The 25755-nt window shown below is 40.0% G+C and overlaps 1 protein-coding gene across 2 annotated transcripts in view; it reads right to left on the bottom strand.

Moving 5' to 3' along the window:
• The window catches only part of ngfrb (nerve growth factor receptor b), a 56307-nt gene extending 30773 nt beyond the window's left edge, over positions 1-25534 (bottom strand). Inside the window, exons 1-3 of one of the 2 annotated variants that reach the window (XM_048170383.1) lie at positions 25149-25534; positions 14012-14153; positions 371-730 (exon numbers count right to left, since the gene is read on the bottom strand). In XM_048170383.1, coding sequence (XP_048026340.1) covers positions 371-730; positions 14012-14153; positions 25149-25181 — 535 coding nt within the window. In that variant the 5' untranslated portion in view covers positions 25182-25534. The remainder of the gene's footprint in view (positions 1-370; positions 731-14011; positions 14154-25148) is intronic. The other variant, XM_048170382.1, reaches the window with a different exon arrangement.
• Positions 25535-25755: the final 221 nt, after the last annotated feature.

Genomic DNA, 25755 nt, shown 5'->3' with positions numbered 1-25755 from the left:
TCACAAACAGAGAACTGTGAAAGATGCTATGATCATGAGAAAATCTCATCCATTCATCTATCAAATTATTGACCATCTAACAATGCCTTAGCAAACCCACAGCAACACAAAAAATGCCAATACCCTAGAAACAAGTGGTCGCTTTTGCATGGGCAAATCTAAAAATCTAGTCATCATAATCAACTTGTCTTTAACTGTCATCTCCAGAGAACAGAGCCGTCGCGGGCCAACACACGTATGGGGTAATTTTTTGGCCAGTGATTATAAAAACAAGCAAGAGGGTGAGTAACAGAAAACTATTTGTCACATTGTCTCATGGTAACCCATCTATTTACAGTTTTTATTTGATTTTGATTCTCCATTCTCTTACCTTGGCAGATAGCATCACTGACAGAAGTGCAGCTTTTCAACTCCATCTCGGGCTGTTCACACTGTGTGCAGGGCAGGCAGGGGTCGAAAGAGGTCTCCTGATCTGAAAACGTTTCATCCAGGCACTCCTCACACACTGTGTCACGGTCATAATTACAGCGCATCAGCACACCCTGGCCCAGAGGACACACCGTGCAGGCCTCGCAGCGCCCTGCCACTGTGCTGAAGAAATACCCGTAGTCGCAGACACACACTGCATCGTTGGCATCAGTGCAGGGCGTCAGCATGCGCATGAGTTTGGAACATGGTGTGCACGGCTGGCACTTCTCTGTGTGGCTGAAGTTCTCAGAGAACGTCTCACCTGAAGACAAAAGAAGAAAAGAGGCAATCTCACTCATACAAAGTTTGCAGTTATGCATTTGAGGGGTTTTATCTTTAACTAAAAGTAAAACCATAGATAATAGTTCGATCTTTCTGACATCAAATTTTTTTCTTGACCTCATGGTTCAAAATGTTTCTCAATTTTTTGTTTACACTTATATTACCTTTGCAAAGGTCAATATTTCAACTTATTTAATGGGATAACAATCACATTATTTAGTTCAATGAGCAGTTTGCTCGCTTAACCCATTATTATTTATGCTCTGACCTTCAACTGCAAAATGTATCGAATGTAACATGGTTGAAAACGATACTCCCCCCCCCAAATATAATGTGTGATTAATATACATACTACACCACCAGAATTAGTTACACTTTATTTCGATAGTCTACTTAAGATATTCTACTAACTATAAGGAACTTTGCAACTACATGTCAACAGTGTTGGGGAAAGTAACTTTTAAAAGTAATGCATTACAATGTTGCGCAATATTGCTAAAAAAAAGTTACTAATTGGGTTACTTAGTTACTTTTTATGGAAAGTAATGTGTTACATTACTTTTGCATTACTTATTCTCACCTGGGCTGGGCTTGCTTGTTTGTTTTTTAATAACAACAAAAAAGTTCTATTTTTGGCAAATGTAAAAGCCCTTATTAGTATGGTTGAATTGGATCATCGAAGGTTAGCAGCAAATACATTGGTTAATAAAGTGAGAAAAATACATAAAGTATATTTATTTTAATTCAATATATTTAATTATAGCAGGTTAATAGTCTGAGATTGCATTTCACTGTTTTTATTCATTTTGAGGAATTCTGTTAAGAAAAACTCTGTTTTTGTGCAAGTGAGATTAGTAAATGCTCACATTTAGTCTAGATCTACAATAACCATCATATTCACACAAAATACTCTGGACTTACTCTCGATTTCTCTCAACCTGGGCACAGGAGAGCTGTCAGTCAATACATGGGAAAACAAAGTAACTTGCATTACATATTTGAAAAAGTAACTCAGATAATTTGTTGTAAATTTAAATGTAATGCGTTACTTTACTACTTGAAAAAAGTAATCTAATTACGTAACTCACGTTACTTGTAATGTGTTACCCCCAAAACTGCATGTTAACTAACTCGATTAGAGTATTATTAGACTGTTAGGTTAGAGTTATGGTTAGGGTTAGTAGAGTAAGTATACATGTAATTGCAAAGTTACTTATAGTCAGTAGATTGTCTGTTGGGGGTCCATCAAAATAAAGCATTAGCAGATATTAAGCAGACAGTCTACTAATACTCTAATGACAGCTAGTTGACATGTAGCTGCAAAGTTACTTAGTGGAATGTCTAAAGTGGACTTACTCCAGAATTTACACAGTAATCTATTCAAATAATTTTTTGAAAAAACTGCTGGGTTAAAATAATGTTTTGCTTTAAGGTTTGGCTTATGGTAGGCAATGTCAGTCCTGGAGAGCCGCTGTCCTGCAGAGTTTAGCTCCAACTCTAATCAAACACACCTGAACAAACTAATCAATGTCTTCAGGATAACTAAGGCTACAGGCAAGTGAGTTTTTTTTTCAGGGTTGGAGCTAAACTCTGCAGTATAGGCTCTTTAGGACCGACTTTGTTGACCAGTATTCTGAATAATGGTGGACCTCCAATGTCTATGGCAGTTATGGGTCTACCAGTTTGGATCTGTGGAAGAAAAATATGATTTCTGAATATGATTTCTAAAATACCATATGGCACCATTCTATAGAATATTAACTTTCATATATTAACTTATGTAGCTGTTCGTGAATGTAAAGATCAAATAACTGTAGTTGTAGTTGTGGCTTGTAGGAGTTTGGTTTGTGTTGTCAACATGTCAGGAAGATGTGTAGGCTACACTTTGCTTGCACTTCCAAAGGCTTAGGATGTGGACTCGAATTTATATGGTAAAACCGACGCCATCGTTACTGTTCATAATACTGTGTATCAGTGCTCCGGAGATGAAATTGCACACTTTGCAAGCGTTAGACCAATCACAACAGACTGGGGCATCTGACCAATCAGAGCAAAGTAGACTCCCTGAAAGGAGGGGTTTAGAGAATGGGTCCTTTATCGAACTGTTTTAGACACTATGAGAAAAGAGTTAATGCTGCAGTTTATATAATGAGAAAATTAAAGTGTTTTTTGACCTTGGACGCATGAAGACATATACATGTATTCTCATAGATATCTAAAATCAATTGGCTAAGAGAAAAAATTATGATGTCAATATTATGAGAGAAATGCTGCATGTGTCAGGTTTAGGGAAGGAGCGAGGACTCAAGTGCAGGGAAGGAAGGGCTTTTTATTAATAATAAAAATAAAAACAAAAACACAACAAAAACAACCCCGTGGGGGAAAACAGACAAGACTAAAACTTGACTAGACTTGACTTGACTTGACTTGACTTGACTTGACACACAAGGGAAAATACGACAACGAACCAGCCCAGGACTGCAAACACAAGGAGAATAAATAGGAGAGCAAACAAGGCAGGTAACGAGGGAGGACAGGTGGGGCAAATCAACCAATAATCAGGTAACAAGATGGGCGGGGTCAAGACAATAGACATGAGAGCACATGGCACAAAGAAACACATGACAAGCCATGTGCTCACACCAAACAAAACAAAGACACAAGCACATGGCCAATGAAGACAAATCACAAGCCATGTGCTTACACAAGACGAGACATGAACACGTGACTATGAAAACTCATAAGCCACGTGTTCACACAAAACAAGACAACATGAGAGCACGCAGCCCGTGAAACACGGACTGCGTGCTAACACAACACAAGACAAAAACACAACATGAAAGCACGCGGCAGGTGGAAAACCGCGTGCTACACAAAACATGAGACAAGAGCGCACGGCAAGTGAAAGTACACACAAACCGTGCGCTCACAATTAAGACAGGACTGGGAGCGCGAGTGTCCGAATCCCGACACGAAACCGAAACCAAACTAGACACGAGTGCCGGGATCCGAACGCCACGCTCCCAACATGAAACAAGGCACGCAGACAAGAGCGCACAGCCCCGAGAACACTCGAGACTGTACGCTCACACAAAAACACGACAAGAACGGGAGTGTCAGAGCTCTGTCACAAAACCAAGAAATAAACTAGACCGAAGTGACAGAACCCTCCCTCCCAGAACCCTACCCCCCCTCTAAAGGGACGCCACCTGGCGTCCCTACGAGGGACACAAGACAAACATGACAACACAAGACAAAAACACACCAACAAGACAACACAACAGAACATCAATACTCAAAGACAAAGAGGGGAGGGAGGGAGGGGAGCCAAGTCAGCCAGCAAAACAAAACAACCGGATCAAAATGTCTTTAAAAGAAACAAGGGAGGGACGGGAGGGTTGAGCCAGGGAGGCTCAGGCAGGTCTGGGGTCCCAGCTGAGGGCCAAGGAGGAGCCGGAGGGACAGACCAGGGCGGGACCGGCGGGACAGACCAGGGCGGGACCGGCGGGACAGACCAGGGGGGCTTCAGCTGGTCTGGGGTCCTGGCTGAGGACCAGGGCGGTACTGGAGGGACCATCCAGGCAGGCTCCAGCAGGGCAGACAGCTTGGCAGGCGGCGGCAGGGCAAGGCGCTCGGGTGGCGCCGGCAGGGCAGACCGCTTGGCAGGCGCCGACAGGGCAAGGCGCTCGGGTGGCGCCGGCAGGGCAAGGCGCTCGGGTGGCGCCGGCAGGGCAAGGCGCTGGGGACGCACCGGCAGGGCAGACAGCTTGGCAGGCGGCAGCAGGGCAAGGCGCTCGGGTGGCGCCGGCAGGGCAGACAGCTTGACTGGCGCCGGCAGGGCAAGGCGCTCGGGTGGCGCCGGCAGGGCAGACGGCTTGACTGGCGCCGGCAGGGCAGACAGCTTGGTGACGGCCTCTGTGGCCGTATCAGGAAGAGCGGACAGCTCGGTGACGGCCTCCGTGGCCGTATCAGGGAGAGCGGGCAGCTCGGTGACGGCCTCCGTGGCCGTATCAGGGAGAGCGGGCAGCTCGGTGACGGCCTCCGTGGCCGTATCAGGGAGAGCGGGCAGCTCGGTGACGGCCTCCGTGGCCGTATCAGGGAGAGCGGGCAGCTCGGTGACGGCCTCCGTGGCCGTCTCAGGGATGGCAGCGGGCTGCTCGGTGGCGGCCTCCGTGGCCGTATCAGGGATGGCAGCGGGCTGCTCGGTGGCGGCCTCCGTGGCCGTATCAGGGATGGTAGTGGGCTCGGGCTGGCAGACTGGTCCGTGGTCAAAAGAAATTGAGTGCGTTCTCCAGGCACGCAGAACAGCCAAAACATAAAAGGCGAAGACAGCCCTCTTGGCCATGACAGGACTGACTGGGAGAGCCTGCGGCTCTATTTCCTCTGGGACCACTGGACTAGGGAATTCTGGGAAGGTCTCTGGGCCAACAGCGGCCTCTGGGAAGGCCTCCGGGCCTGAAGCGGGCTCTGGGAAGGCCTCCGGGCCTACAGCGGGCTCTGGGAAGGCCTCCGGGCCTACAGCGGGCTCTGGGAAGGCCTCCGGGCCTACAGCGGGCTCTGGGAAGGCCTCCGGGCCTACAGCGGGCTCTGGGAAGGCCTCCGGGCCTACAGCGGGCTCTGGGAAGGCCTCCGGGCCTACAGCGGGCTCTGGGAAGGCCTCCGGGCCTACAGCGGGCTCTAAGTCAGAGGAAGCCTTCCTTCTCTTCCTCCGCTTACGACAACGAGGTGATGGCTTGGAAATAGCTGCCTCCGAGGACACTGCAGCATCCTCAACCACCTCTGCGGGAGCTGCAGCTTCTTCCACCGCCAACGGGAGCGCTGCAGCTTCTATGAACACCTTAGAGGAAGCTGCATCAGGCGGATTCCCATTCCAATCAAGGAAATCTACAAATTCCCCAAAAGTCAGGTGATCCAGCCCTCTCATTCGCCACCAGTTCTGGGGCTACATCAAGGGCAGAGTTAAAAAGGTCCTTGAGAGCTGTGATCGTTGAACCCCAGTCCCTCTGCTGCACCGCTGAACTCCACATGGCAAACTCCCTTAAGGTCAGTCCCCTGTTGATGGAGGGAGCTCAAGTATCTTAAACTTGGAGAATGCGCTGGATCATAGAGGGGGCTGGAGAGAGTGGAGGCTTGGTGGATGGCGCAAGCTTTTCTTCCGCTGAGTCCTCATCGTTGGCTGGTTCGTTCTGTCAGGTTTTTGAAAGGTGGGAGCGAGGACTCAAGTGCAGGGAAGGAAGGGCTTTTTATTAATAATAAAAATAAAAACAAAAACACAACAAAAACAACCCCGTGGGGGAAAACAGACAAGACTAAAACTTGACTTGACTTGACTTGACTTGACTTGACTTGACTTGACTTGACTTGACTTGACTTGACTTGACTTGACTTGACTTGACTTGACTTGACTTGACTTGACTTGACTTGACACACAAGGGAAAATACGACAACGAACCAGCCCAGGACTGCAAACACAAGGAGAATAAATAGGAGAGCAAACAAGGCAGGTAACGAGGGAGGACAGGTGGGGCAAATCAACCAATAATCAGGTAACAAGATGGGCGGGGTCAAGACAATAGACATGAGAGCACATGGCACAAAGAAACACATGACAAGCCATGTGCTCACACCAAACAAAACAAAGACACAAGCACATGGCCAATGAAGACAAATCACAAGCCATGTGCTTACACAAGACGAGACATGAACACGTGACTATGAAAACTCATAAGCCACGTGTTCACACAAAACAAGACAACATGAGAGCACGCAGCCCGTGAAACACGGACTGCGTGCTAACACAACACAAGACAAAAACACAACATGAAAGCACGCGGCAGGTGGAAAACCGCGTGCTACACAAAACATGAGACAAGAGCGCACGGCAAGTGAAAGTACACACAAACCGTGCGCTCACAATTAAAGACAGGACTGGGAGCGCGAGTGTCCGAATCCCGACACGAAACCGAAACCAAACTAGACACGAGTGCCGGGATCCGAACGCCACGCTCCCAACATGAAACAAGGCACGCAGACAAGAGAGCGCACAGGCCCCGAGAACACTCGAGACCGTACGCTCACACAAAAACACGACAAGAACGGGAGTGTCAGAGCTCTGTCACAAAACCAAGAAATAAACTAGACCGAAGTGACAGAACCCTGACAGCATGCTTATGGTGTTGTATTCCTATCATCCATCCTATTCAGATATATTAGAGGATAGAGGTCTAGCTATCACTAAATTATTCAGGAAGCTATTTTGTCCATGTGTGTGTGTGTGTGTGTGTGTGTGTGTGTGTGTGTGTGTGTGTGTGTGTGCAACCCCCTCTTTAAGGCACATTGTATGATCCCATACCAAACCAAGTGTTTCAGTATATGCCACTGGAAGGATATCCATAGAAGCAGTGGCCAGACAGTGGCAAAGAAGATAACACACTAATGCCATAGTTATCCTTAGATCTATCCATCAAAGTGGATGAAATGTTATTGTGTCGTTGTGCTGGACAAATAGAGTTGCACATTATGGAGTCCCCTGTGTGTTTGAACTGCTAATGGCTCTAATGATAAGGGGGTAATTTGCTGGCTTCTGGGGGCCAGTTATTGGGGCTTTATTTAGGAGAACATGATGGGTAATCTGTGCATTTCCTGCAGATGAAATCCCGTCCACTCAGCCTTTCTCCTTCTGAGTCTACTCTTCTCCTGATCCCTGCCCTCTGAGATCCATTAGCATAATGCTAGCTATCAATAATGAATGTCTATGCATTATGACAGACAACCGATGTGTGGGGGGTGTTCTTATCAGTACAGTCATGTGAGTGTATGTGTCAGTCAACATTAGTACTACAAAGTGCTGAGGTAACGTTCTGTCAGTGGCTTCTGTTTATTAATTTCCAGAAAAGGAAACCTATTCTGACCGCACAGTAATGCACTGTATAAACTGCTAGGGAACTATGGTCTCAAACAATTGCAGGTGATAATACTCATGTCTTGAGCCGATATGACACTGAAGACATGTTTGAAGTAGTGGTCAACTGATACAGGTTATTAATGGCTGATGCGATACAGATATTTAAAGAGCAGGGTGGCAAAATGCCAATTTAAAGGCAAATACTCAAAATCAAAAAATCAAACATGTGAAAAACTTAAAATGTGAAATTTGCATGAACAAAGTTGGTGGTTTTTGGAGATACAATGAAAACTTCAAATTGTAAATTGTGCAGAGTTATCGACCAGTGCCAGTAATCTCAAAATGGACAAATATTATCTGATATATTGGGTGAATAATGACATGTCCTGAGATATGACATCTATTCTTCATTTAAAACTGCTGATTATTACTATAACCTATTATAGTATTATGCGTACAGCTTCTTTTGGATTTTTTGCAGTTTCGCAAAATGGATTTGTTAATGCATGAACTTGCCATTTACTGTTCAGAACTTTCAGTGAATAGAAACAATAGCTTCATTCATTGCAAGAAATTCTGGTCTGTAACTCAGATGTGGTACAAGCAAAGTCATAGTTTAACAATTAATGTGTATACCAACTATATATCATAGTTAGCTTCCATTTACAATTTTAATATTGCACCTATACCAATCTGACTTTTATGCTTATTATGGGAATAAGATATTTAAAAAATATATACTTAAGTGCACACTGAATCTAATGCAATTAGGTGAATGTATAGTGATTTTTTTGATTTACTTAAGTTTATCTAATTTCATAATTCTGTTGTTTTTGAAATATAGTTAAAGTGTAACTAAATAAGCAATTATGGTAAGTATATACTTTAATGAAATTTCTATTGAAATTTGTCATGTCATGTATTTAAATATATTTATAATTACACATTTATAATGATCAAGATGCAATTTAGTACATTTTAAATATATTAACTTTTAATATAATATTGAGTTACATTTATAATCAAGTACTTTAGATGTGCTTTAGTATGTTAGTCAACACATCAAAATAAGTGTACTTCTTTAAAGCATGAAAAAGATTATTAAAACATAAGGTAAAGCTTAATTTGACATTATTACAAAGTGCACCTTAAAAGTGTACTCAAGTGTGTTATGAAATATAGTCATGAAAGTGTGCTCTCTTTAAGTACACTGGATTTTAGATAGTTTTTTTAAATATACTTTTAAAAGACCCCCTGTGGTGAAAAGTTTTTAACGTTGTTTATATGTCTATGTAGTGACTTAAATATGCTAAATAAGAGTTTTTTCTCCTTAAAACTGAAGTGTACTAAAGATAGTCTCAAAAACGCGACCTTTTTTACTCTCATTTCGGATGACCAATGGGCATATATCTTAAATCAGGTACACTCTTCATCAATTTGCGCCCGGCACAGTCTGATACAGTCCGATATCAGCATTTTATTAGCCCTGGCTCGCACTGGCCTGACAAAGCAGCTAATGCAAGGTACTTTATAGAGCTCACCTGACAAGTGCCCAATTATCTAATTTTCTTCCGGACAAGAATGATACTTGTAATTGGTGTAGACAAGCACCAGCAGATCGTGTACATATGTTCAGGTCAAGCCCTTGATTGTTAACCTTTTTTTGTCCAATGTATCTGACACACTGGGAAAAGCGCTAAATGCCGAACTCAGCCTTAATCCATTAATGCCTTTTTTTTTGGTATCCAACAATAGCCCAGTAACTACCCCCGTTACTCAAGTGGTCGCTTTCCACTTTCCAAAGGAATATTCTCCTTAAATGGAGGTGTGCTATGTCCCCTACTCACAATAGATGGATACAATACATATTTTTCTACATTAAATTAGAAAAATTAAGGTTCTTGGGATGCTGATTTTTAGAAGGCAGCTGTGTGACAACACATTATTAGATTTTCAATAACATAGTCAAGCCAAAGGCTAATCATATCAATAAAAAGTTCTGTCATGAAACTCTAGATTGTGCAGGCTCGTATGTCCTCAACCCAATCTGCTTGCAATTACATCATTCTCTATAGGGCACAGCTGAATGGTTCCTGTTGTATTGATAGCCAATAAGCTTAGTGCTCAACATTCAAATTCTTGCCTATTGTTTACTGTAGCAGTTTGCAGATCGCTTTCAGAAACCCTCCACCTTCCCAAGCTCCACCTGTAGATCAGCTGCGGGGGTGAACCATGTATGCTTGTACAGCAGCAGCGTGTCTTGCTTGCTCATAGCAGCATGTCGTGTGTATGTGGCAAGTTCTGTACTTGCTCTGCAGCAGCAGTGTAACAGATCTATTTTGCCAAGAACAAACACATTAACATTGCTATAAAACGTACTCGTGGGCACGTTTTCGCGAGTCGCGAAATACGTACCAATAAGTACATATCGCTGCAGTTTCGATGCGAAATGTCCACTGAGTGGCGCTAAAAGCGTGTTCCTTTTTTTTTTTTTGCCGGAGCAGATAATAGGGTGAATACGGTACATGTATATGACGTTGCTTTTTAGATGAATCGCCGAGGTTCTTGATTTAACATTTGCACTCCGTTGCGTTTTAAAATAATTTCCCACCGACACTACGCCTAAACCTACCCGATAGTGTTAACAAAAGCAAACGTGACGTAAAAACCATCCGCGATCATACCGTTTTTCAGCTCGTTTAAATCTCTCTTTGAGTTTTCTATTTTTGCCATCAGTGGCCTTTCACGGGATTCGTACCCAGGCAGCTACCGAGCAAGTTCGGTTATGGCCAAAAAAAGCGAAACGCATAGAGCCGGTCAAGCGACGCAAAGTCCAAAGTATATTCGTTTACAAATCGGGCACTCTGGTAAGAAGCGTTTTGAAGTCGTAACATAATATTGCGCGAGGAGATGTGAAAACAAGTCTTTATGAATCCATAATCCGACCCCGGCCGTCATCGAAACCGTGTGAAAACGAGCAAAAACGCTTATTGACATTTTACCGGCCTCTAGCGTTCGTTTCTGTTGGAAACTGCAGCGAGACGTACGCATCGGTACGTAATTTTGTGTCTCGTGAAAACGTGCCCACGGGTACGTCTCTCCTATGAGACCAGGTTGTCATTACCATGCCAAAATGTCAGAGAGTTGTCATGACAGAAATAACCGTTATGTGTCGACTTTCATTTAAATTCTGAATGGATTATTTTTAGCCTAGAAAGTGCACAAAGACCGCTCCATTTACAATCACTCATCTCAGTTTGCGATCTCACAAAGTTCTAATAAATAAAGTTGTCTACACTGTAAAATTAATCTCTTATTTACTTTGTCTACACTTTGTTATTGAGAGGATTTGTGAGCGTGCAGAACTCTGAACAAAAACTATGGTGTTTTTAGAGGTGAGTGGATTCTGACTATATTAAACACCCCTGATTGGCCATTGCGTTCAAGAGATCAGCAAACATGTCTGTGATTGGCTACATTGCTCATTGCTGCAAAAACACGTTGTAAACAGAAACATTTGGCATTCTCCATAGTGTAAAAAACACTTTAAAAAACATATTACATTGTCCAGTTTTATCCCTGAGCGATGATGTGAGTTTCTATATCAACTGCAGCATGAATGACCTACAATGATGACATTTTTTACTATCACGACAGAAAATCAAAACACTGCCTTAAACTCACTAGCAGAAGGCAGCGCGATCCTCCTAATATGTCGTCTAACCAAGACAGTTACCCAGAACTCAACAGGGTCTTCCGGTTTGTATTTCCACAGCATGAAGGTTTTAAAATCATCCCAGTCTACTGACATTTGTAATGACATCCGCTTTGAACATTATAGTGCTCACGATATCTTTCTTTAACTTTACAATTACTCTTTGACAGCGATGCCATAGAACTATACAGAGCTACTACAAACACGGAAGTTCAAAATTCTAAAGATGGCTGCGGGCATGAAGAATTTATTTTCACAGGAAAAAAACATTTAAATATGTCATTGTGATTATCAAAGGTGAGTTTTAAAAATAAAATTATTGACTGCAGGGGGACTTTAAGAATTCTACAAGTATACATTAAATACAATTAAGCACATATCTTTTTCTCAAGTGAACCCAAACTATACTTCAATCATAAATGTCTTTAACTTATTAACCTAAGCCATGACGCTGTTTCAGAGTACCAGCATTAAGCACTGAATGAAGAGCACAAGTCTGCTAAATATGAAGCTAGAGTCTTATGGACTCTTCTACCAGTAATGGGAGAATGTAGTGACAACTTCAAGTAAACAGATGGCAGATAATGGTAAACTTCAAAATCTCCCTGCGGGCTACAGTCAGTAATTTTAAGTGGAAGGTAACTGGGTGGGGCCTAAACCCTTTAAAAAAAACTATAAATATATTGTTATTGAGCTGTAGTGCAACGAGCCAGACTCACACCATTGGCTGAGCCAGTGTTGCTGGGCTGGGCAGGATGCTCAATGCTGAACCTTTTGTTTTCTGAGAAGGTCAAATGGAGACGTGATTGGTGAATAAACACACCTGGTACTTTCACATTACACAGTACTTACGTATTAGGAATTAAAATGAGCCGGTTAACTTAAATGATCATTTCTTAAACATCTGTTTTCATTCCAGCACCATCCCAAATGCTACTTTTACATGTCAACACGTTATTGCTGAAGTGCTGTCAAGTAGCATTAGGTGACTTATGAGGCTGTGAAAAGAACCGTTTGGAGTTTTCAGCATGTAATAGTTAAAGTTGATGGATGAGGATCGCAGATCCCAGCACAGGCCCTTAGGGAAGGCCTGACAAATAGATGAAAATTACTGAAGGAAGAATGTTTAGGGTTGTGGTGAATGACAGGAGGTTGGTGGGTCTTATGTCGAGGGGTCTTCGTGGACATGCCTTTCCCTGACCTTCACCCAAGGCTAATATTAACAAAAAAGTATGGACAGAACTCAAGTGTAGGTTCAGTTATCTGTCAATGTGATAATATGTCGAACAAACCATTTATACGATAATATCCCATAGGAAAGAAATCACAAATGAAATATCTTTAACATCTCCTAGACATCAGTGAGGTTAAATAGACAGCAAACAGAGATTTTGCTGTAGTCTCCGACTTCTTCAGTTTTCTCTGAAGAAAAAGACCCCAGTAATCTCAATCATGTGTCTCTAGAGTTTCAGAAGGGATCTCTCAAAATGTTCTCATTCTCATCTCAGACCATGATCTGAGTTATGTTAATAACTCAGATCATGGTTATGTCTTAATGTAGGTCAACAATTGTCTCATTTCATTTGTGTCTGCTATTATTTCTCCAAAAGCACTTAAGTTAAAAGCACAAAAGTTAAGTTATCAGCATAAACACTTTCAATAAAAAAAAACACGTTTAAAAAGTTCACTTTGTAATAATGTAAAATTAAAAGTTTTACCTTAAAGTACATGTAAACTATTTGAGGTCACACTTTAGATTAGGGTTTAATTCACACTATTAACTATGACTTTTGCCTCAATAAACTCCTAATTACTGCTTATTAATAGTCGGGTAGTTGTTAAGTTTAGTTATTGGGTAGGATTAAGGGATGTAGAATATGGTCATACAGAATAAGGCATTAATATGTGCTTTATAAGTACTTATAAACAGCCAATATCCTAGTAATATGCATGCTAATAAGCAACTAAAATTGGACCCTAAACTAAAGTGTTACCATATGTGATTATAAATTTAACTAGTGTGTTATCAATATTGCATTTAAAGTAAATATTAGTTTTTTTTTTGTATTTTTTTTTTTTTTTTGTATTTAAGGAGGCATGAAACTCTACAAAAATACGCACTAAAGGATGACTATTTTTGGTCACATTTCTGGCTACTCGTTCTCTATTTCCATTTATCTCTCTCCTCCTATCTTGTCTTATTCAGCTGGGTCATGCAAGCAGACGTGTGGGAGATCATTTTGGAAGTGGTGGGATTCTGGCAGGCTCTGAACCAGGACTTGGCTCAGGACCGGCCTATGTAAATAAAAAAAACTCTAACTCCCAAACCTCGGTACAAACACTCTGCTCTGTGACCCTGCCAGTGCAGTAAATGCAATGTACCGCTGGATTTTGCCTTAATTAATATCACTCAGAGTCATGAGTGGCTGAAAACACCCAGATTGGTCTCTAAGCACTCCAGACAATGTTTTGTCAAGTCTCATTTCCTAAAAGCATTTCCCCTTTAACTACTAATTACCATTCACAGCTCAAAAGCCCTCTGACTCCCCTCAAGTGAGAGTTCAGCACAGGAAATGGCATTTTAAATAAGGCAGCTGCTTCATTTTAGCAACACTGCGGCCAACATCTCTGTGGATACTCACTGTCAAGACATGGTTCACAAACTGTCTGTGTCACTCCGCAGGGCTTCACCATCCCCTCCCCGGGTTGGCATTGTTTGCAACACTCTCCACTGGCTGTGTATGCCCCTGAAGGACACAAATTCTGTGTAGACAAGACATTCCCCTATAGAGAGAAAGAGGGTAAGATTAAAGTTAACATGAAATTAAAATTCATATCACACTATAATATCTTATAGTGAATGATTCATCTATATATATATGTTAAATTTTCAAAAAATGACACTCGGATGTACCTCACAATATGGAAGAAAAGATCTCAATGCGACTTTAGTATAGATATTTTGTGCAAATAGTACAGAAACAAAAATGTAAATTTCATCAGATAAATGCATTCTCTGGTGTCCTCAGAATGTGTCTGTGAAGTTTCAGCTCAAAATACCCCACAGATCATTTATTAGAGCTTGTCAAATTTACCCCTATTTGGGTGTGAGCAAAAACGCCGTTTTTGTGTGTGTCCCTTTAAATGCAAATGAGCTGCTGCTCCCAGCCCACTTTCCAGAAGAGGGCGGAGCTTTAACAGCTTGCGCTTCGGTTGCTCAACAATAACAAAGCTGGAGAATCTCACGCAGCCAAAATGACGATTTGCAGTAGCGGTGTTCGGCCTTTACTTGTTCGAAACGGAATCGGACACTGATGAAATTCAACCATAGTGTCCTCAGTGGCTCAGATGCAGAGAGTCTATGGAGACTCTGTTCAAATAACAGAACATTTTTAATGTTTTTGGCGTAGACATTGTATATCTCTAGCTGCTACAGCGAGTAAACAGAAATGGCGGACAGCTGCGGCTCTCTCAGGGCGGTATCTATGCTAATAGGGCAGATCGTCTCCAGTCATGAGCAGGGCTTCACTACTCTTACGTAAGAGTAGGGGGAAATCTGGAACCGTGCATTCGGAGAGACTATTTATGATTTATGGTGATTATAAAAATGTGGGTGGATTTTTACCATTATAGGCTGGTTGTTTACACACACATCTGTGTTCAAATACCTTAAAAAATGAATTTTGCATAATAGGTCCCTTTTAAAACTACTGTGTACATATTGATAGAAATTAGTGTAGCTTCAGCATTGTGAGCTAACATATATATTACAGATATACAACTTGAGAGAAATAAAGCAATTCAATTATTCTAAGGGAAACATTGTGAAAAAGTCTGCAGAGGTAGATACAGACATGGACCGTACAGAGTTTTCCCACTCCTATGTATTTAGAGTGTCTATCTCCAGGGGATGCAATCCCAAAAGCCAACAACTTCCCACACAGACTTAGAGCCAAAAATACTATTTGTATAACAATGGAGCTAGACTTGTTCCATTATTTAGTCTTGATAATGTCTGATGATGCCTATCAGAGTTTACAAAGGGAATACATGCATTTTACCAGTAAATCATTACGGTACATTTAAAGGGTCATGAAACCCCAGAACACATTTTTTGAGATGTGAACAGATAGGACTATGTGTAGGCTGCACATCATTGAAAACACTAAAGGTACTAGATAATTTTATTTAAAAGTTGAAATTAGTTATTTTTGCATTTTTCATAGCGATTTCTGTCTTCCGGTTTGAAAAGCAAAGTCGGAGCAATGTCACAAAATCTGATGTCATCGTGTACCACCGGCAAGATCCGGAGTGCTGGTTGGCTCCAAGTATGGGCTGGTCGAACATGCTGACGTCAACAGTTTCTGCATTTATTCATGAGAAAAAGCTCATTCAATCCAATCACTGCGCTGTAGTATGCATAAGATTATAATTGCGGTATTATGCATGAGGAAGTATCACTTCTCTTGCCTCTTGTCATTCAGAGACATAGGTCGTATAGTTGTGTTTGTTTCCTCAGTGCTACAACACAAAAATGTGTTTTCCTGCGACGCGACCAGAGCAGAAGTTTGGGTTCATGTGGTAATCTACCAGCACAAATGGAGATTAAAGTGTTTAAAGTTTTTATAGACATATTTCACATTCTCCTGCACCAAACATGAACCAGCACGGTGTAGGCACACATATTCCATCATGTTTTCTTCAAATTAATTATATGTGCAAACTGGACACTGAAACAGTGGTGCAGCCTATCTGAATGCGATGACACGATTATTCTAATAGACAAAAGACTGATTTAGATCGAAAATTCAAAGAAAAATGGACCAAAAATAAAAGATATCTTTATTCTTTCCATGTTAAATTAAGTGTTGTTTATCACGAGAGCGCAGCGCTCGTAAACGTAATCAAAGTCTATTATTAGCCCTTTTAAATATTCTTTCGCATTTCATCCTTGTGCTTGGGAATTTGTTGTCATTTTCTCCATACTCATATATTAATATTCATTATTCTGTATAATGAGTGTGTTCTATGTCTGTGCTTTATTGGTTGTTCTCTCCCCTTTTCCCTCCTCTACACTCCCACTTTTCCAGAGCTTTACACGCCCATTTTAACAGAGTTTTTGAGCTTTGAGGTGTGAACGACCAGGGTAAAACAGGGGGGTTTCATGACCCTTTAACCCTAAGGATTAGTTCACTTCAGAATTCAAATTTCCTGATAATTTACTGCAGAAAGAAAGACATAAAAATCTTGGATGACATGGGGGTGCCATGTCATCCAAGATGTTTATGTCTTTTTTTCTTCAGTCGAAAAAAAATTATAGTTTTTGAGGAAAACATTCCAGGATTTTTGGAGCTTCAAAGGGCTGTACATGATCCCAGCTGAGGAATATCTAACGAAATGATTAAGCATTTTCTCAAAAAAAAAAAAATGTATATACTTTTTAACCTCAAATGCTCATCTTGCACTAGCTCTGTGATGCGCCGCGCATTACAAAATCACGTTGGAAAGGTCACACGTGACGTAGGCAAAAGTACAGCGGTAGGGCAGAAAAATCGTCTGACATCGTTGTTTTACCTTTTTTTAAGGCCGTTGGACTTAGTTTTTGCATGTTCACTTTGTAAACACTTGCTCGGTACTTCACGCGTGACCTTTCCAACGTGATTACGTAATTCACGGCGCATCACAGAGCACTGCAAAATGAGCATTTGTGGTTAAAAAGTACTTAATATTTATTTTATTTTAAGAAAATAACCAATTGTTTCGCTAGAGAAGGGATCATGTAGAGTCCTTTGAAGCTGCATTGAAACTGCAGTTTGGACCTTCAGCCTATTGGTAGCCGCTGAAGTCCACTATATGGAGAAAAATCCTGGAATGTTTTCCTCAAAAACCTTAACCCTTTCGCACGTAAGTTTTAAATATTCTGTCATCGCGTCACTTCAGCGGCCGTTAGAATCACCGGTTTCTATAGAAACAGTCAGACGCGCGCCTCCGAAGAGACGCGCATTTAGGTCTGTGCATGCGCATTAGCTTGATCCAGCCTGAAAAATAGTTTTTTTTGTCATGATTCGAGCGTTTAGAAACTAAATTTATGAGCTGGTTGTTGTTAGATTTCATTGATGATTTCAAATATGAAATTTAATCGTAAGGTTGGCGAACAGTTTTGGAGAATTTGATGTTTCTCCATTCAAAGAGATTGCATGATGCCCAGGATGCCCGAGAGGCGTTTCAAAGATGGCCGCCGAGTGAAATTACTTGTCTTAAAGGGACTTTGTTATTACGTGACACACACTGCAGCGCTGTATGACTGATGATCTGCTTTTATTTCATTTTTTCCTTTTTTATTCAAAATATTCACAAATTTGTTAAATATCCGATATTCCGATTGCCAAATATGTGCTAGTGGATGTGTTTTGCTGTTTAAACACCTTTATAACGATCGCGTTAGTTGAGCCATGTGCGCGATGGGCGCTGCCATGTTAGTTTGCGCCGCACAGAGAATCGGATCTGTTGGATTTACAACATGTTAATTCATCCACTTCTCCCTAAATACATGAAAGTAAGTGAGTCGGTGAACTGGGGAAGAATAGAGTAAGCTTTAAAGTTACTTTCACAATGTGTATCTGATATAAATAAAACGTGTTGTCTAATTATAATGGGAAGGGTTGTTATTTCCGCTTCTATAGACATCATTGTGTATTTTACAAACTCTAAATATATTGTTTTGTTAGTACTCATGTGTATTTAAATGTCTAAAACCTAAAAAAACATTATTTGGTTGAAAACACTGCATATATGTAATATTTGAAAAGCGCTGCGCGCGTTCGTCTTTGGTTTAGCGCCAGCCAAAGCGCGCACGCACATTTGAATTTAGGAGTTGATCACGTGATGCGCTGAACGTTCTAATCACACCGGTGTGATCGTACGCTCCTGGGACCAGCCAAGACTGATCACACCGGTGTGATCGTACGCGTCAAAGGGTTAATTTCTTTTTGACTGAAGAAAAAAAAAGACATAAACATCTTGGATAACATGGGGCTGAGTAAATTATCAGGAAATTTTAATTCTGGAGTGAACTAATCCTTTAATTCAATTCTCCGACAACGGCCTTTCTTTTGAACATCTATCTAACTGAATGATTGACAGGTACAGCCTTATCATGGCAGCTGAACAGGGCATTCTGTCTTACAAAGCATGTCTTCTGTCTAAAGGTTTTTATTTATGTTCACAAGATAAAATAGCAAATAATTTATGATGCATGCAAGTCATTCTTGGAAATCTCTAAATTTGTACTTTTACAATATGATGTATGTTTTATTTTAGCTGAAATAAAATTGATGTGATTTTTTTTTTCTTTTTTTTTACTGATTAATATGGGTTTTAGCACTAGTGCAGCAAAATGAAAAGCAAAGGATGCACATCAGGTTCATTAGGCTCATTCATAAAACATGAGCAGAACAAATTTCTGTGGGATAGTTTTTAAAATGAGTGCTTTAATAGTGCTGCCTCAGAGTAAAAAAAAGGTAAATACGACTATATCTTGCAATTGTAAATTTAATTCTCATAATTGCAACTTTATATCTCCCAGTTATAATTTTTGTTTCTCATAATTGTCTTAATATCTTTCAAATGTAACTTTATATCTCACAATTGCAACTTTTTCATCTGTAAGTCATTCTTGTTACTCAAATCCCTACTTTGTTCTCAAAATTAAAAATTACCTAAATGATTTTAGCTAAAATGAATTTGACATGAAAAATTTATTTTTTTTACTGATGAGTAGGTTTTGGTGCAGCAAAATGATAAGCAAGGGATACTCGTTAGGGGCCTCATTCATGCAATGTGAGCAGAACAAATTTCTGTGGTAATCGTTTCTATAATTAGTGCTTTCATTTCTATGGAAGCCTGTTTCTGCCTCAGAGTCAAAAAAATGCAACTGTGACTTTAAATCTTGCAAATAACTTTAATTCTTATAATTGTGACTTTATATCTCCCAATTGCAATTGTCGGATCTCATAATTGCGACTTAATATCTTGCAAATTTAAGTTTATATCTCACATAGTGAGTTTATTTCTTGCAGTTGTGATATTTTGTGTTGTAATCACAACTTTATCTCAAAGTGTAACTTTATTTTTTATGTACTTTCATTTATTTTACTTTTTGAGACAGTTTAATGTCTAATAAAGTCATGTGTGCATCACATAAATATGATATTACCAACATAAATTGAACGCAACATAAGCCTTTAAAGATAGCTTGAAGCAGCTGTTGAATGTTTTTTTGTCTGAGGGTGTAACATGAATGCCAATATTTGACTGGCTGACTGTGTGATGTGCATTGAGTAACCACGTTTAACACAGGTGTGTGGAATGACGTTTAAAAGAGTGAGAAGAAAGACAGATAAAGAATGAAAGAAAGAGAGAATAGATGATTCCCTCAAGGCGTTTGTGAGTCAGCTGGAGAAGTGACAGAGCTGAGTGAAAAGAAGAGGAGGTTGGGAAAGCACAAATTAACATTCCCTTCGTTTCTACCTGTCCCTCACATTACCCCCTGGCATGGGTTAACTCCTCCTCACACACATAAAAACACAAACACACCCCTACAGGAGCATTCCAACTCAGGTAAAGTTCAACAACCCCCAAAATTTCAGCACATGACTCAAATAGAGAGTCTCCAGATTTGGCCACACAGAATTTGTGTGCAATTATCAGGTTGATTGATTACCAGGTTTTTAGAAATGTGTGAAGGGTCACAAACAACGACACATGTCATAGAACCTGTTTGCAGTCACATTCAACCTGACAGGCCAAGCTGCTGTAACTTGTGCAGTTTTGTTTAAGCAGATAAAAATCAGTAGCTTAACATTTCTGGACATGTTTATTTTCATTACTCATAAACCTAAGAATGGTCCTAATTAAAGGTGCTAAAGAGGATGTTTTGTTTTATACATTTTTGCAATATTACTTGAAACTGTCTTTACTAACTGATAAAAGACTATTTATTAGGTGCACTGAAAGTAATAATATTAATATACATCATCTGTGCACGAGGTAGGGCCTTAAAAACATCGTTTACGCGATGGCTTGTCAATCACTGCCATGACGATCCATGTGAGAGACGAGCTTGGCTGCGCGCTCCGGTAACTTTCCACACTCCACAGGCGCTGCATGCAATGTTTTTGTCAGGAGACAGGAGTAACAACTGCAGATTATGAGTTACCTGCGGTGAGTCCGACATAATGAATCCACGGCTTTAGGTCGCGCACACATTTAACGATTGTAAGGCCGATTATGAATGTAAATTGATACTTATGACTGATCGCGTTCAAACGCATCCAGTCAGAGCCAGTTGCTTTCAGTCTGCGATTACAGTCGGTGTTCAAATTCCATGTGAGAGTATATAAATCTGCTTCAGGAGCAGGAAACAATCGCTGTATGTTGAGCATAGTCAGAATGTTTTAGCTAGTGGTTAAATGTGTCCCCGGCTTAATAACACAGCGAATGCCCGTGGTAAACACTCGTGTTCCGATACTCGTGCACGAGTTTTGGGAGGCGTTCCCTCTAAATGAGCTGTGAAGGAGGGGGGTTGTTCTTACCCATGCGCTCATTTCAAAAACTCAGTCAACAAAAAGAACCTCTTTAGCACCTTTAAATGCATTTACCAACGTTTGGCTGGTGACTGTCAAATCATTGGTGTCAAATCATCATGATTGTGAAATTGTTGAATTCCAGTGAACTGTTTTTACATTTTCTATAAAAAATGTGAATGGAAAGTCACCACCATGATGCAAGCATATTCAAAGCATGCTCTTATGTAATTTCTAAGGTGTTCCAAGTGGTTTTTATTCAAATTTATTTGTATAGTGCTTTTCACAATACACATTGTTTCAAAGTTCCACAGAAAACCATGATGGTGATGTTTATAATATCTTTAAGGGGCTATATGTAGAATTCAGAAAAATATATCCTATATATTCAAATCTTAGAAATGACAAGCATGCCAAAGCATCCCTTTATTATACTGAGAACCTCCTTCCAAACTAACACCATTTCATAAAGTTGTCATGACAGATACGGTACATACTGAATAACCAAAGAATGACTGTCAAACAATATAATTTGCATATCATGCAGTTGAATTAGTCAGTTCTGCAGAATGTTCCTCCCTCCCATTCTGTCACACGGGGTATGATGTTTGAGAGCTGCTGTTTGTATGCTTGAATGCACTTAACTCTTAACCCTTATAGCCTGTTGGCACTTGTCAACATTTCAAAGTCATCTACTGTTCTGGCAAAGCTGACTCTAACTAATGAGCATACTGGAGCTAATGGAGCTCTTTCATGCTCTCTCTCTCTCTCGCTTGCTTTTAGTTTGTACTTTAAAGCTATATTATTTTCTGTGTTTTCCAGAAGCCTTGAGTCTATTGGAGAATATTCAAGTGCAAAGGCACCTATTATATCTGTTAATTTTTCCACATCCTTGCCTGTAAAGCCTCAAGAATTGTATCATAAAAAGTTGGCAAGTGGCATAATGATACAGGGCAAGCTCTAAAATGTCATCAAACCACATTTGTAGTCAGTTTCTCAAATAAATAAATAAACCACATACTTATTTTTGAAGGTGGGACCTGAGTCATATCTTGAGACGAGAATCTCATAGAATGTTGGGCTAGCAAGCAACCACTTTATAGCAACCTTTGCGCTGTAGATGTAACGTTTGTACGGGAAAGGAACCATTCACATTTTCTTCATAAAATGCAAAATCTATGCATATGTCTAAGACAAACAGAAAAATAATGGATGTTTCATGTCATAGGCTATTTAACTTGCAATATGTATGTTGAGTTTCTGACACAGAAAACACTCTCTGTGGGTCTTGAGATCTGGTGAGTGTGCCAACTGACAGAGCATTGAACAAGGAGATTTTCATTTGTTTTCTCTGAAAATGGAACATTTTTTTCTAAGCAAGTACCAAAAACATCCAGAAAAAATGGTATACTGCCTACACTGTAAAACTTTCAGAATACTCAAAACATTTGAGAAAATGTATGACCTCAAAACATTTAAGCAAAGTAACTCATTTTTTTAAGTTAAAAGAACTTAAAATTTTTGTGACAAGTGGGGCGGGGCCGAGAGCCATGGAAGCGGAGCAAGGCCAGTGTGGTGCACTGGCGTCTCTCATTAACAATCACATCACCGGCTTCCCTTCTCTTCCACAGTTTTCAGCCTCGCCGCACTCATCATAATGTTAATTGTACAGTTCATTTACATAAACATCTCATTCGGATCTTGGTTAAAGCTGCTGTCCGTAACTTTTTTTGTGTTCAAAATTTACAAAAATTATATAATGAGAATGCACAACATGAATCCATTTTCCAAACCGTTTTTTTGTCTTACCCTGAATCATTATGGTACACTTATAATAAGTGTTTGTATTCGGACTATTTCAGACCGGACTGGTAGGACCCGCCGCAGAGTATCGCAGTAACTGCATGACTCGCCATAGACATACATGGAGAAAAGTAGCTACACTACAATGTTCTTCCGCAAAGCGCGTGCAGTTCTGTTTATTAACCGCTAGAGGGCCAAAAAATCACAGACTGCAGCTTTAAATGTTAGATAGCAAATAACACATGCTATTTCTAATTATCTAAATGACTGCCATTATATATTTTCATGTACAGTATATATATATATAATCAAACAACATACAGTATATGTGTTCTTAATAGTTTTTCAGCCCATCTTCAACATAACCACAGGCTCTACTCTTCACCACAAAACGAATGGCTTTTCCACCGCGTTTCCACCGAGCGGTACAGTTCAGTTCAGTACAGTACAGTAAGATTCGGGACTGAAAACTCTGATTCGGCTTGCTTGATGGGCGTGGTGTATGCCAGAAAGTAGCAATCGAAGCCATTCTCGTGTGAAGAAGAAGTGACAGTAAACAACAATGGAGGACATACGGCAGCTTTGTTTGAGCAAAGGCTGAAGTCTGCAAGGAAAAACAACCGAAAAATACACATTGTGTTGCAATCGTATTGTGTTGTCATTCCCCTTGTAGCACGCGCAAGTGATGATTCTCTGTCAACCAATCAAAGTTCTGCAGTGAGATAGCTCCACCCTTTTGGTACTGGTACTATTGGTACTATTGTGTTGGTACCCCAACAGAAGGGTCCTAAAAAAGGGGTACGGTACGGAATTGGGGAACCATTCACAACTTCTGACAATGCAAACGGCAAAAATTGCGTACCGTACTGTACTGTGCTGAACCTTACCGCTTGGTGGAAACGAGGCATAACATAACAGCAGAACCCCCTTTAAATCCCAGCATAACACAACATTAAACACAAACGTATGCATCCCTATGTTAATCTTGTGCAAAAACACAAAATAACACTTAATTTCAACTTTACTTTCCTTAAACAATCAAAATGAAGCAAAGTATGCTAGGAATTAGAAATCTGCTGCAACTCGATCATATTAAGTTCAGCTTACTACAATCAAATTTTGAGTTCATGCAACTTTTTTCTATTAAGTACAATGAACTTTCATTATTATTTGAGTGAAACGAACTCATTTCATTTAATTAATTTCACTGTTCAGTTTGTATACTTATATTATGGAAGAAAATGTACAGTAATTATAGCTACCAGAAAAAAAATGACTCTAATATGAAGGACACGCGCTGACATCCTCTTGCCATAACATACTGTAGTTATTGCCCACACGCCCATCATGCTGCTCAGATGGGTGTAGCTCCAGCCTCAGTTTTGAAACAAGACAAGACATGTGACCACAACACAGGAAATTGGTACAAACATCGAGCATTAACATTAAGCAGTTAGGCTCACAAATATGCCCGCAATTACGTGGTATACTTGATGACTTATTTGTCATTATTGGCACTGCTTTTGCTTCAATAGCACACACATACACCCCACATTCAACCCACCCACACAAACTAAATAACAATTAGCCTGATAAATAACTACATTTCAGCTAGTGAGACAAGTGCAAGAACACAATGTGCTGTCTGTCAAAGTGGGTGTAACAAGGTAATCTGAGTTATTCATCATACTGTATAATAAAGAGGTAACAGTTTGAAGCCTCATTGTATGATGCATTATATAATAAATGTGTTCATAATGCCTTATTATATGCTTCATAATGTATTAAATGTTTTCATAAACAATTATAAAGCATTAAAACACATTGTTAAACATGTAAAGGATTGAATGCATTATAAAACATGACACTAATCATGTTGTAATGCATTATACTCTTAAAAGATGCATGAATATACTCTTAAAAGATGCATGAATAGACATTATGTATTATCATAGAATAGTATGTTTTATAACGTTTTTTTTATTATTCATGAGAATATGCATCTTATTATAAAGTGTAATATAAGTTATTACGAAAGCATTACAGTGCACTGTTATATATGGTGAATTCAGGTAAATTGAGACACTTTTTTTAGCCACTGAGATGCCTATTGTTATAAAAGAATCAATCATTATCAGTCAGAAATTATAGTTATCAGTCAGAAATTTTAATATGGTTTTTGTGCCTTCTGATTGTGTTTATTGAATTTTTTTTTTTAATTAATTTAAAAAATAATTCAATAAACACAATCAGAAGGCACAAAAACCATATTAAAATTTATTTACGCCTTTAGATTTATTTTTAATTCGCTCATAGTTTGCTATATCAATGATATTCCACTTTTTCAAGTGTGAAAACAGCAAGAAAAGTTGGAGTTGGAGACTGTACTCACCACCAGCAGAAATACTACAGTCACAGTGAACATGCTGGATGAAGGTCGTCCTGGATGAAGTAGTGCGGATAGATTATTCACTCTTTACATGGGCTTTGAAATAATAAATTCAGCGTCATAGTTCCTTCATAGACTCAACGCCTGAAATCGCTCTGATCCTCATACATGTCCGCGTAAGTTTTACAAATAAGCGAGCAGCATTATTGAGCAATCGTGGTCTTGAGTGCAGTTTGTTCCAGATGAATTCTTTTGGTGTTTGTTGTTGAATCTAGAGTCTCTTCATAAATGAGACGCAACTGCAATCTGTGCAAGTGCGCGTCCAATGATACAGCTTTGAACAGAGTGAAAAAAATCACCTCCTCTCTCTCTCTCTCTCTCTCTCTCTCTCTCTGTCTCTTTCTCACATGTAAGTCCAGAGTTTTCCCCTCCCATCCGCATCCACATCCCATCGACACAATTAATCAGTGCATTAAAAATAAACTCGTAATGTTGTGTGGGAACTAGTCACGATTTAGTCTGGCGTTGGAGTGAGATTTAAAAAAAAAATCTTTACTTCTGTATTTACTTCTATAATATTTTAATCAAAATATTATTTAAATTAGTTAAA

The sequence above is a fragment of the Megalobrama amblycephala genome, linkage group LG20 (genome assembly GCF_018812025.1).
Source record: "Megalobrama amblycephala isolate DHTTF-2021 linkage group LG20, ASM1881202v1, whole genome shotgun sequence".
Lineage (NCBI taxonomy): Eukaryota > Metazoa > Chordata > Actinopteri > Cypriniformes > Xenocyprididae > Megalobrama > Megalobrama amblycephala.
Note: the sequence above shows the minus strand (reverse complement) of the source record. Positions and strands in the feature narration are given on the sequence as shown.